At 47.3% G+C, this 13,396-nt stretch overlaps 1 protein-coding gene across 4 annotated transcripts in view; it reads left to right on the forward strand.

Moving 5' to 3' along the window:
- TMEM132B (transmembrane protein 132B) overlaps positions 1 to 13,396 on the forward strand; it is a 268,754-nt gene that overhangs the window by 222,804 nt on the left and 32,554 nt on the right. For 2 of the 4 annotated variants that reach the window (XM_019748802.3, XM_074321106.2), the window contains one exon: positions 13,039 to 13,182. The exons of 1 other annotated variant lie outside the window; for it this stretch is intronic. In XM_019748802.3, the coding sequence (XP_019604361.3) occupies positions 13,039 to 13,182 (144 nt within the window). Of the gene's footprint in view, positions 1 to 12,847; positions 12,951 to 13,038; positions 13,183 to 13,396 lie in introns of those variants that run through there. One more of the 4 variants, XM_074321107.2, reaches the window with a different exon arrangement.

Genomic DNA, 13,396 nt, shown 5'->3' on the forward strand with positions numbered 1-13,396 from the left:
TAGTCCAGGGTGTTCCTCTGCGTGGTCAGTCGGGGTGCCTCTGGGCCACCTGCCTGTCATCCTCCTAGGACGAAGAGCCCAGCCTGGGCACATTCTTTTCACAGCCACAGTGGGACAAGCAGTACAGTGATTTACGCCTTGGCCGAGAACTGGGACGCTGCTTCCTCCTCCAACTTGTACTAGACGACACACGGTTTCTTTTCCTGTCTCTCGCCAAAGCCTCCTACGTGCAAAGAAGAAATAACCTCTCAATTTCTCCTGAATTCCTCTCAGTAATAGCTCCTGTCACTTTGCATTATATATGAATACTCAAGCTCATTTAAAAGTCTGTCTGATAAAATAACCTGTGTAATTTCTTCACCAGTGACTATGAGGCAAAAAATAATGATTACATTATTAGATCATGGCACTAGATTTGGCGCTGGCTCTAAGCTCCCAATGACAGTGTTCACTGGCGTTCGCGTCCCACAGAAATGGAAATGAGGATGAGAACCCAGCCTGGGCTGACCCAGACGACTGGGTCCCTGGGGGTTTGCCGCTCTCCGGGGGTGACGAGGGATGGGGTGTTTTCTCAGCAGAGACGGTAGGAGGGGACCCCTGGGCTGAGGTTTGGTGAGGGCAGCAGTGGCAGTGCCCTTTGCCTGTTCCACTTGGAAGCACTTCGTGTTGTCAGCGTGTTTTAGAGCTGAGGATCCAGACAAGACGGTGTAGCTGAGCCTCAGGCAGTTCTGGGGTGACATGGTCCCATTGATGGAGAACCTAAAGGCGCACGTCCCCAAACCCACGGAGCACACCCTGGCCCTTCCCCAGGCTCGCAGAGGCCCGAGCACACGGGGCTCCCTCCTTCGCCTCAGCTCACTTTCCTTAGAAGGTCACTGTTGATTTCTCTGTCAGATTCACTGCCTGTTTTTTTGGACAGAGGCTTAACCTCATGACGTGGATCAACTTCTAGATCAGTGGCTTCATGGCTTTATTTTATTATCCCATTGATTTCATTTTATTTTACAATTTTATTTGAAACTTCTCTCTATCGTTTTAAAGTCTAAAGTGTGTCAGTAGAGGAAGCCGTTCTGGATCTCGCGTGGGGATGACAGGCACATCACGTGAGGTGAGGAGAGGGGCGGCGTCAGGCTCTGCTGCCGCCGAGGAGCCAGCCAGCCTGCACAGCCCACAGCCACGTCCGAGCTGGAGTAGGTAGGTCTTGCCCTGGAAAGATGTAACCAGCTGAGACCCTGGGCAGGCCAGGTGCCCTCGCGGAGCCTCAGTTTCCCCCTGTGATGGGCATGGTCCTCCCTTCCCTGTTTACCTCGGGGAAGTTGTGACTCTCTTGGTGTAAAAGTGATGCGAGTGGCATGGTGTGCTGAGAAAGTGACGTCACAGGTACTTTCAGGGAGGGAGGAGAGTGTCAGGTGTAATTGGGAGGCTATTGGTTAGAGCCCGTTGAGCAGACGGCCGCGGCGGCTCTGGGCTCTGCTACGCACAGGGGTGTCGGCTGGCCTCTAATTGAGACTGGAACCCTAAATGACTATTCCTCTCTAAATTAGGCAGTAACTGGATTTGGCCCAGTACTTATTAAATTGTGTTCGAGTCTTCCTGCAAATCAGATAAGAGACGGGAGCGTGTGGTTGGCTCCATTCGTGAGAAGCCAGTGAAAATGACTTGGGACAGCCACTCCTCAGATCGATTCCAGCCTGCCAGCTCGTCAACCACAGCATGAGGAAGCCAGTCCCGAGTCACAGACACATGGCCAGGAGGAGGGCGAGTCTGCAAAGGGCTTTGTTCAGCCAGGAGACTGCTGCCCGCAACTTACAGAAAGCCCAATCTGATTGGACCAGCTGGGGTCACGTGCCAGTCCTTCAACCAGTCACTGGGGTCTGAGGAATGCCAGATGCAGATTGGCTGTAGGCCACGGTCCCAGGATGCATTTCTGGAGCTGGAGGTCATCCGGGCTCCTGCCTGAAGAGCAAGGTCTGAGAGGGGTCAGAGGTCAAATTTGCCAGAGTGGAAGAGATTAGAGCAGATTTGGGGCCAGTTCTTATATGACCGTAGATGTCTGGGCGTGGCCAGTGTCTTTTCTCCTGAAATAATAAGTCACTCTGTCCTCTCTGTCTCTTTGGGGTTTTGATGACTTCAAAACTAATTTCCAAAATGCACCATGACATATAGACATAGAAATTCAATGAACTCTGGGCATCAGTGAACATTACACTACCTGACTTACTGGGTTCAGTAACTGTCGTGCTTCTCCTGCCTTCCCAATACCATGTTTCCCCAAAAATAAGACCGGGTCTTATATTAATTTTTGCTCCAAAAGATGCATTAAGGCAGGGGTGTCCAAACTGCAGCCCACGGGCCAACAGTGGCCTCCAATCCATTTTTAATTGGCCCGCAGCAAATTCCAAAAATATATTTAGTTTACGTAAATAAACCAGGTGAGGCAATACGTACTTCACCTCGAGTGAGTGGCCTGGCTGTTTGTGTATTTTACCGCATATGGCCCTTGGTGAAAAACATTGAAAAACGTTTGGACACCCCTGCATTAAGGCTTATGTTCAGGGGGTGTCATCCTGAAAAATCATGCTTAGACTTATTTTCTGGTTAGGTCTTATTTTCGGGGAAACAAGGTATGAAAAACAACTCCTAATTGGAGTATCAAGTAAAGGCACAGATTTTTTTCTTTGGATAAGATGAACTCACATCAATGATCCAAAGCTGCCTGTCTGGGGACCCCCTTCTACTGTCTAAAGAAGTTGAGAGGAGCTTATGTGTGGCGGCAGCAAACCCGAAGGAAATTGCTCCCATGTAACCATAAATATTCTCATTGTCCCTCTGTCGAGGAGGCGGGCAGAGCCACCAGGCACCCCACCACCCACCCTGCTTCGTACCCCTACCCGGGCAGGTGTCGTCAATTGGCTGTCTCAGACCTTCGATCCGTTTCAAACACGTTTTAGAGAAGGTGCGCCACTGACCTCATGGAGAGGTGGAGGCACTTCTGGAGAACTAGCTCCTCTCTCTCGCACGTGGCCAAGCACGTTTTCTGGGCCCATTTCTTTGAAAGCAAAAGTGAAGCTTTATGACCATCCAGGGTCTGTGGAATACTGACACGATGATTCCTACTTGCACGTGAGGAGGTCCAGGCAGTGGGTAATTGCTTGTTTTGCAATTTGAGTTTATTATGAAAATGGAGAAATCACCCCCCGGGTTTCCTCAAAGTAGTGAGGGATTTGTTTGTTCAAGAATGAGAAAGATCGAGCTTTTCTGTCAACACAGGTGAGTGCCAGAGGTGTTTTCTTACTGATAAAGGTCAGGGCTGGTTACTTCGTGCCTGGCTTGGTGCCGTCCTGGAGAACAAGGCTGGGAGTGGGTGGAATAGTGGCTCCCAAAGAGATACGTCCGAGCTCGGCCCCTGGTAACTGAAGCTGACCTTGCTTGGAAATTGGCCCTTTGCATATGTAATTAGGTCAAGGGTCTCCAGGAAAGGGTCATCCTGGATGGAGGCTGGGTCCTAAGTCCAATGTCTGCTGTCTTTCTGAAGAAAAGGAGAGGGCGATTGAGACACACAGACAGCAGAAGGCCGTGTGAAGGCACAGGCAGACGTTGGAGCCATGCAGCCACGGGCCGCGGAATGCCTGGGCCACCAGGAGCTGGCGGAGGCAAGAAAGGATCCCCACCCAGGACTTGTGGAGGGAATGTGGCCTGTGATACCTGGATTTCAGACTTCTGACCACTAGGCCTGTGAAAGAATAAATTTCTGCTGTTGTGAGGCTCCCATTTGTGGTCCTCCTTTGTGGCAGCCCTGGAAAACTGCGCTTCAAGATTCAAGCAAAGAAAGGATGCACTTGGATTTGATGTAATATAGCTCTGAAGACAAAAATAGCTTTGCAGCCAGCATTTCATTAATTCGAATCCTGAAACACCATTCACCAATGCTGGGGGCAACACAGCTGAGTTCCTCTGAATGACAATGCTATTATAAATGGCTCGTTTTATATATTAATGTTAATACTTGTATATATTAGGGGAAAGACGGTGAATAATTTATCCGATGGGAACAATGACTTCTGTCCTGGCGTCACACATGTCCTCCTCGCAGGTTCAGGGTGGAAAAACTAGAGAATCAGATGTACATTTCAGAGGCTTCTTGCTACCTTCTTTCAGCTTGTCCTCAGACAGAAATTCTAGAAGACATTGAGTGAAAAAACATGTAGTTTGCGATCAGGTTTGCCTAGGAGGACAGGCAGCCTTTTTTCTTTATGGACAGACTTCTCCTGAGGTTTCTTCATTAGACCAACTCTTCCGAAGTGAGTTTTCGTTCTTGAAGGGAACATGCTAGGCGCAGGGTTAGGGGAGACTACTGGGGTTTGCCTTTCTGAGGACATGACTTTTTGTACTCCCCCCCCCCAGGAATCTGTGCTTCTTAGTGGAGTTCCAGTGCCCTTAGTGTCTCCAGGCTTGTGCTAAACTCTGGGTATTCAGCAGTACACACAAAAGGACATTCAAGAGCCAGCCATGGGAACTATGACACCAAGAGGCGGCATCTCTAAAGTGATGCGGGGACATATGTGAAGAAGTGGTCAGTTCTGATGGGGGCAAAGGTCATCTGAAGGCTTCACGCAGGAGGCAATACTTCAGGAGAGTCCTGAAGGCTGAGTGGAGGTTGGCCATGAAAAAAAATGAGGTGGGAGTAACGGAACCAGTAACCGTTACTGAACATCTGCTGTGGGCCAGGCAAGGCTGACTTTCTTGTTCTTTTTCCCACTGCCTCTGTCTCTGTCTTTCTTCCTGCCGAGCACAGGCTGCCTTTATTTCACTGACTCGCCAGCTCTCTGTCTTTCTCTGTTTGCCCCCCTCCATTTGCCGGTGTCCCTCTGCCATTTTCTCAGTTTGTCTTGCCCAGTCTGTCTTTCTCTAGAAGCCTCCTTGTCTCTCTCACTCTCTGCCTCTTTCCTTCTCTCTCTTTTGGATCACAAGTTCTTCCTCTCCCCTCTCTCCCCTCCACTTCCCTCTTCCTCTCCCTGTCCCTTGCTCTCTCTCCTCTCCATCCATCCATATGTGCGGTCTGACAGGGACGGGGAGTCAGCGGGAGCCCCCAGCCCAGGCTCTCGTCATCGTCGTTGTGGTCACCCAGGCACCAGCCAATTCACAGTCACCACACAGGTTACTATAAGTAATGACTTTATTTTTGCAGGCTTGGGCTCCAATGGTGCTGAGCTTTTCCTCAGGAACGCGTCTCTCACCAGTGCCGTCAGGCCTGGTTTAACTTCTAATTGAACAGGTGTCATTTGCTTGCAGGGCCCTGTCAACCGGAAGTTGTGTTAAATTTTAATTTAGCTCAAGCTGGATGAGAAGGTGGTTTTGTTTGTTTGTTTCCCCAGATGACAAAGAAACACTACAGCTATAATTAAGGAAGTGTTAATAGTTAAAGTAGAGGAAGGACTCAGAAGACGCACAGGGAATTATTATTCAGTGTTGGAGCTGGGATGTGTGAGTAAACAGGACCCACCTGAGTTTGTGGACACGGGGGCGGGAACGTCCAGGAGCCAGACCAGACTTTCATTCACATGCATTCTGTGAGTCTCTCTCTCTCTCTCTCTCTCTCTCTCTGTCTCTCTCTCTGCCTCAATGTTCTCTCTTTGCTGCACCATACTGTGTCTCTGCCTGTCTAGCTGTTTTTAAAACTCTGTTTTCTTTGTCTTCTCTCTCGTTCTGTCTGTTTTTCTCTGTGGTACTTAAGCCTGTGCACCCTCCTTTAGCTGTCCGCCTTGTCCTTCACTGTTGGGTGACCTCAGCTGCGTTTGAGGCCTTCCTCTACCCAGGCAGTGCAGGAGGGAATGGAAAACAAACAAACAAACACGGTCCTCGGTCTCCTGGAGTTCTTTTATGGTCCCATGGCCCTAATTGGTTTGTTCCCCACTCTCTGTAGAACCTGGGTCAGTGCAGAGAGGGGTCGGGACTCACCCACTTGTATGCTCTTGGCGGAGGAGATGACCTGGATGGTAAGGTCCACTGCACAATCCTTTTCCTTGTATAGGACCCCCCCAATCATGTCCGTTACGAAGCATTTACCCACTCACCCCCAGTGACCAGGTGAATGAGCTTACCTGTGCGCTGGCGATGGCCGATCGAAGCTTCGCCAAGCTCTTGTCCCTTCCTGCAAAGCTACCACCAGGGGACATCGGGACGGCACTTTCAGAGACACGTTTTACTGACTCTCTGAGGTACCTTTTCTGTTTGAGGTAACTTTCTTCAGTGTCATTCAGGGCGTCATAAAGAGCTGAGTTTTGAAACCATTTACTGCTTTGTGGATAACAAATGATCAGAATCCAAAAATAGCCACCAAGAGGGGGCATTGGCTGATTTCAGACATACATGATACACACCGTGGGATTGAAAGCCATTATTTCCGTTGGAGCCGGTATCCCTGCTTATCTCCGAGGGAAGTTGACGTCTGTCTCGCGGCATTGGCAAGCAGCAGTCGAGGTGTCTGGGAGCTAAGTAGGGTCAGAGTTGGATTCAGAGGCTGGCATCCGTGCCAGGCCCTCAGGGCTGGGACCCAGGACCCCACAGGCTGGGGCTGGGGCCGGAATGGAGCAGTTCTGAAGGCTGCCTGCTCATGGCTGGGGGCTTTGGGGCTACTCGGTCATTTCACTAAAACTTAAGCTTCATGCTTGTAACACATTTTTAAAAATTTTTATTTTAATTAATTAATTAATTAATTTTTACAGCTTTTAAAATCAAAGCCTCCACACATCTCTCTTAAAACTTCTCGTTAGGCAAAGAAATGGGCTGTTGGCTGCATTTCACAGGTGAGGAGCTCAGAGGAAGACTTCCATGCAGCCAAGGCTGGGGGCTCCGCTGTCTCAATGCTAATGGTCACATCCTGGTGGGTTGTTAGCAGAAGTGCGATTCTGGCCAAGTTATGGAATTGTGGTCAGCCCCGGTCCCTCATCTGTAAAATGAGGCTGAACATAGTCACCTTTCAATAGAGACCCTTGAGATGAAATGAGATAGTAATAAGACCAGTTGGGGGAAACCCTTCAGAAGTGAGGTGACAGCCTTTTTCAGGACATACAGTGTCTATGTATCCCATTACTAGTGGCGTTATGTTTGATCACGTGGATAAGGTGATGTATGCTGGGTTTGGGTACCATAAAGTTACTGTTTTTCTCTTTGAAATTAGTAAGTCTCTTGCACAGAGATCCATTGACATTATACAAATATCCTGTTTCTTGTCACACTTTTAGCCACTAGTAGCATCCGTAATGATTGTTGCCTAAAACAATTATAGTAATAAATGATGGTTGCCAGATGGTGCTGTGCTAATTTCATCATTCTTTTTGCATCTATTCATTGGAAGTCGACCCAAAGGATGCAGTTTCCTTTCTCCCCTGTTTGCTTGTTTATGTCTGTGTGGACTCCGAGCTCATTATAGGCGTCACATACACTATATATATAGTAGATTCTGTGTGTACTGCGTGGTACTGTCTACACTATAGACGGTACCATGTTTCCCCAAAAATAAGACCTAGCCGGACCATCAGCTCTAATGCGTCTTTTGGAGCAAAAATTAATATGAGACCCGGTCTTATTTTACTATAAGACTGCATCTCATATAAAATAATATGATATGATATGACATGATATGATATAATATAATATCAGACTGGGTCTTATATTAATTTTTGCTCTAAAAGACGCATTAGAGCTGATTGTCTGGCTAGGTCTTATTTTCAGGGAAACACAGTAGATAAACTATATTGATAAATGATACGTTGTCTACATCTAATTATTTATAGTGCTGTAAAATTGTCCCAGATTGGCCAGTGGAGGCTCCTGTGTCCTCTGGACAGTTTTTCGAGCACTTTGTTACCTTTACCTTCTGGCTCATGATACATTGTAGCTTTCTGTCTTGTCCTTCCCGTGCCTGGGCCCTAGAATCCACCATTTCTCCAAGTAGCTCTGATGCCTTTCCTTGGAGAATGGGATTTAGAGCTAAAACCTGGGTCTAGTTGTCCTGATTGAAAAAGGTGTCATTGTTTGTGTCCAAGCCCTTTCAGCAAACAGAGCAAGGGACAACTTTGTACATGCCGACATTTACACTCTTACACACACGTAATAAACACATATGCGCTCACCCTTTCCTGAGTCCCTGGTGGTACTTCCAATTGCAACTCATGACCGTAACGTTTACACTTCTTTCCATTTTTAAACTAACTTCTCTAGCAGTGAGAAGCCTGGCTCTCATTATCCAACGTATATTTATTTGTTCAGTCCTAGAATTCACTATTTTTGGAATCGCTAACCCATACTGCTGTGGAAAACAAACCTAACTCGAATTCAATATGTGTTTCCAGATATTTTCATCTTTAGCCTGAGATATATAGTCAAAATAATATGCCGAAAGGTTACGTGGAACTCTAGCTTTTAATTGTTTAAAATGACGGAAGCTTATTCGTACTTACTCTGCATGCCTGACACATCTCCTGGGGCTTTGTGCCACAATATCCTGATCCGGGACCCAGGCTAACAGAGAGCCACGGTCACCGGTCACTGTGGCACAGAAGGGAGAACATGGGGGCTCGTGTTCTCAGAGCTTCTGACTGGAGGTGAGCACATCATTTCACTCACGTTTCATTGGACAAATCAAGTCATATGGCCACACCTAAATTCCAGTGGACAGTACAATCTGACCAAACAATATGTCTAAAAAGAGAACTGGTGGGCATGTCTTATTTATCTAATGTCATTCCTTTAAATTCTTTGAAAAAAAAAATCCCTATTTTACAGGAAAAGAAACTGAAGGACTTCCACCAATTCTTAACCAATATATGGATCCAATTCATTGTTTTACCTGCTGTATCATATTTTATATGGTGTAGATGTACCAGTCACTTCTCACCTTCCTCTTACCCTCCAATCCCTTCACAACCTCAAATCTACTTCCTGTCTCTGTGCATTTGCTTGTTCTGGTCATAGAAATGGAATCATATAATACATGCCCGTTGGTGACTGGCTCCTTTCACTGCACGTGTTTCTGAGGTTCATCCATAGTGTAGCCTGGTTAGTGCCTCGCTCCTTTTTATGGCGGTTTCATATTCTATTGTCTGGCTAGACCGTGTTTTACCACGTTTCCCCAAAAATAAGACCTAGCCGGACTATCAGCTCTAATGCGTCTTTTGGAGCAAAAATTAATATAAGACCTGGTCTTATTTTACTGTAATATAAGACCAAGTCTAATATAACATAATATAACATAACATAATATAATACAATATAAGACTGGCTCTTATATTAATTTTTCTCCAAAAGATGCATTAGAGCTGACGGTCTGGCTAGGTCTTCTTTTCAGGGAAACGGTATTCATCAATTGATGGACACATAAGTTGTTTCTGCTTTGGCTGTTATCAATAATAATGCTGTACACGTTTTTATGTGGGTGAATGTTTTCTCTTGAAGACATATACACACACACACACGCACACACAATGAGTGGAATCACTGGGTCATATGATAAGGAATTGCTTTTAACAAATACCTCTAGGGAAAACGTTTTTCACAGAGGGTGAGCTCAGAGTCAGGTCAAGTGCTGCCAGCCTTGTATGTGGGACCTTCCAGGGAACTGCCAGACAAGTCAACTAATGGCAGTTCCTTGGGAATGAGGTTTTGAAAGATCTCCAGCCCTGCCTGCCCTCTCCAGTGCTTCTCGGACTGCTGGTTTTTACTGTGAATGTGGGCTATTATTTTTCAAAGCTACTGCAGCGCAGGAGAGCAGGGCATGAGAGTAAGTCAAGTTAAAATACCACAGAGTTCTCTGTTTTTACCAAGAGTCGGCCATTTTTCTTGAATAAATGCTCTCCTGGCTGCACCTGGCTTTGTTTTATTTCCAGATTTCTGAAAAAGTTGATTTTGACTTTTTTCTCATGGCTTTTATGGAGAAGAGAATTTTTGGATGTTCTCACTCTGTCATTTTCACTGAGGCCATTCTTACGTATAACATTAATGGAAACTCATCGTCATATAGGAATACAAATATGCTTTCAAGACATAAAGCTTAGCGCTGGTACAAATAGGAGCAGGATAAAGAAACTTGTATTTTGATAGATGGTGAATTTTTAGCAGTCTCTGGTACCAGGGAATGATTAAAATGCAATATTTAACACTGCAAATTGCTTTCTTAGTGTGCCAGAGGCAGGTGCAAATTGCTTCGGGAGTTTTTGCGAGGTTGTTGATGGACACTGGAAGCCGTGGTGGCAAAAACCCAGCCACACGTGGAAACACAGTTGCAAAAGCCTCAGCCACACGTGGAAACACAGTTGCAAAAGCCTCAGCCACACGTGGAAACACAGTTGCAAAGTTATTTGAAATAGAAGCACAAGTTTGGTTCAGTTTTGATGTGTTGTTATGGGAAATGAAGTCACCCACCTTGAAATTCATTTTGGGAAAATTATTCTTGTGTCTTCTTTGAAGGCTGTGAGTGTCCATAGGGTAGAAATTGATTTTCACTTTAGTCTTTTCTCTTTTCCTAGAGCCTAGGATGTTGCCAACTCTCCTGCACATTAGTCAAGGCTTTCAGTGGCAAGTGACAAAAACGAAAACAATTAAAAGTGGCTTATGTTTATTTTCTGTATCCTAATTTCCTAAGACAACAGACACAGACGTAGCTGGATTCAGGAGTCCAGACATCTTTCCCAGGAATCGGCCTTTCTCTTGTCGGTGCTTCTGGTCTCCTTTGTGTGTGTGTGTGTGTGTGTGTGTGTGTGTGTGTGTGTGTGTGTAACTTCACTTGTGTGCTTTGTGGACATGGAGCTGGAATACCTGGGGGGCCACATTTGGTTCATTTGCTCACCTGTGAAGCCTGATTTGGTGGCCTGGGGTCAGCGCAGTCCCAGCCACATTTATTGATGGCAAAGTGGGACGATACCCAAAGGAACAATGACATTTGTCATTTTTTATAAAGGCAGGATGGATGAGTGTTCCATATCCATGGTACTCATCAGTGAAATTAACATCGGTCCATCACACGGAAAATCCACGGTGATGTGTTTCAAGTGCATTAGGAGTTGACTTTGGCACTTCGGTCTGGACCACGATGCAGTCTCTGTTCTTGGGGTGCACTGTGGCCACTCCGACACCCACTATTATTTGGTGAGCTTCCACCCTGGCTCCATGGTGCCTCTTGCTTCCTGTCCTAGCCGTTATCCTGAAATGTACTTGTACATGTACTTCACCTTCCTGGTGAGAACGGAACACTGAGGAACACGGATTATACTTCTGTTCTTTCAGTTTTCTCTCCTGGAGAACCCAGAGGAAAGGATATATGTTTTTTAAAAAATACCTTATTTTCGTCTTTTTTAGATTGGGTTGGCGTTGCTTTCAAATATTCGTTACAAAGTTGATGTTTTCTATTGACATGTACCGATTATTATTAATGTTTGCAGGTTTAATATCAGTGAAAAACCAATCTATAAACGGACTAATACTAGTGTTTACCTTGGGAGGCTTGCTGAGAAAAACCACCAATTGCATGTAAAGTACTTAGAACACTAATAATAATAACAATTATTATTATTATTATTATTATTATTATTATTGTTGGTTGACTATTGCTTCCTGTTTTTCAAGTTTGGGGTGCAGGGCGAGGGGCTGGTTTAGGAATTTAGTGTAGGACCCACCCAGTGCTTGAGCTGAGACTCAGGACTCCAGCTGTGAGGGCAGCACCTGAGATAACTATCATTTTGCTCAGTTCTGGGGGAGCCAGTTGTTGAGTGTTTGGTGGATCCCAGGCTGAGCTGCATTGCCCAGTCGTCCAGCCTTCTTCTCTATTCGTCTCTAGTAGACTCTTCAGTCAGGTGTGGCAGTAGCATCTCCTCCAGTCTCAGCAGTTCTTTACCTCTCATTCTCTTAGCCAGGTTGTTAGAGCATCCACTGTGATACTGTCTTGTTGAGCTCTCGTGGCTCACTGTGCCCCAGTTCTGTTCTAAGCTTTGTGATAGATCGAGCTGTTAAATCTTCATAAGCTCACCATGCAGTAAACACTTTTATGAGCCCTCTATGCCAGACCAGGGCGAAGTAACTTGTGGCAGACGCTGGTAGGGGACTATAAAAACTCCACTGTTTACAACCCCTACTCCACGGCCAGGCCGCCATAGAAGCTACTTTTGCAGGTGGGCTGGCCGTGTGATGAGCTTTGGACTTCCCGCTGAAAAGGAGCTGGTGTCCTTCCTCCTCAGCCTCGGCCCTGCTTAGATGGAGGGTCGGGGTGGCTGGCCAGCTGGGTGCCATCTTGCTACCTTGAGGGTGTGGCCAGGAGAGCTGCAGAGACGGAGCTCTGACCTCACTGAGTCACGGGGCCAGAGATGGCAGCCACGATCCTCCAGAATTCCGCTTATGTGAGAACCCGCGTTGGCGACTTCACTGCACTCAGGTTTCCTGTAACTGCAGAACCGCACGATCTTCACTGAAACAGAGGCCAAGCCAGTATCAAACCCAATGGTTGTAGTCGCCCAAATGAGAGGAAGGGGTGGGAGTGGGGATGGCAGAATTGACAGATTGGAGAGAAATTGTGAAGGTAGACTCAGAGAACTCTGAGGGATCACCAGGGGCAGAGAGAAAGCAAGCTGAAGTCAGCATTTAATGGTAGCTGGGCTGGGAGGGGACACTCGGGACACGGGGACTTGGGGAGGGCGCTGGAGGTCAGTTTAGGAGGACAGAGGGCCACATTCTGTGACAGTTCTCGTCTGTTGTTTGTGCTGTTGTCTTTCTTAATTGGGCACTAAAATGAAGGCTGTGTTCAGCATGCTAAAAAGCTCTGGAAATAGGCAGTGTCCTACCCCATGGAGCTGGAGCCAAGACTGGGCAGCCATGGAAAAGAACTGGTGTGCTGTGCTGTGCTGTGCATGAGAGGGGCCTGTGGGACAGACAGTGTTTTCCATTGCAGCATAAGCACCGAGGTAGGAGGCAGCTTGCTCCCCCCCCCCCCCGTGCCACCGCTCCCTGGGTAAGCTTGCTTGCTGACATGCCCTCTTCTCCCCCGTGTAGGACACGGAGATTCTGAACACGGCCGTCCTCACTGGAAAGGCTGTTTCGGTTCCCATCAAGGTTGTGGGTGTCCAAGAAGATGGTTCTGTGGTGGACGTGTCGGAGTCTGTGGAATGCAGGTCTGCGGATGAAGACGTCGTTAAGGTAGAGCATCTCCCAGGCATCCCGTCCTCCGGCTGCCCGGGCGGTCTGGCCCTGACCGAGCCGCATCCCAGGTGCCAAAGGGCTGGCGTCAGGATGACCACACGAGGCAGTGAGTGACTGACAGTGCAGACCCACCGGGGGCAGGACGAGTCTGAGCAGGGGGTGCTGCTTCCTGCCCCAGGATGGGGACCCCAGCCTTCACCTTGAGCAGAGA

This window comes from Rhinolophus sinicus, chromosome 9 (assembly GCF_057876585.1).
Source record: "Rhinolophus sinicus isolate RSI-liver-muscle chromosome 9, RSI-T2T, whole genome shotgun sequence".
NCBI classification, from domain to species: Eukaryota; Metazoa; Chordata; class Mammalia; order Chiroptera; family Rhinolophidae; genus Rhinolophus; species Rhinolophus sinicus.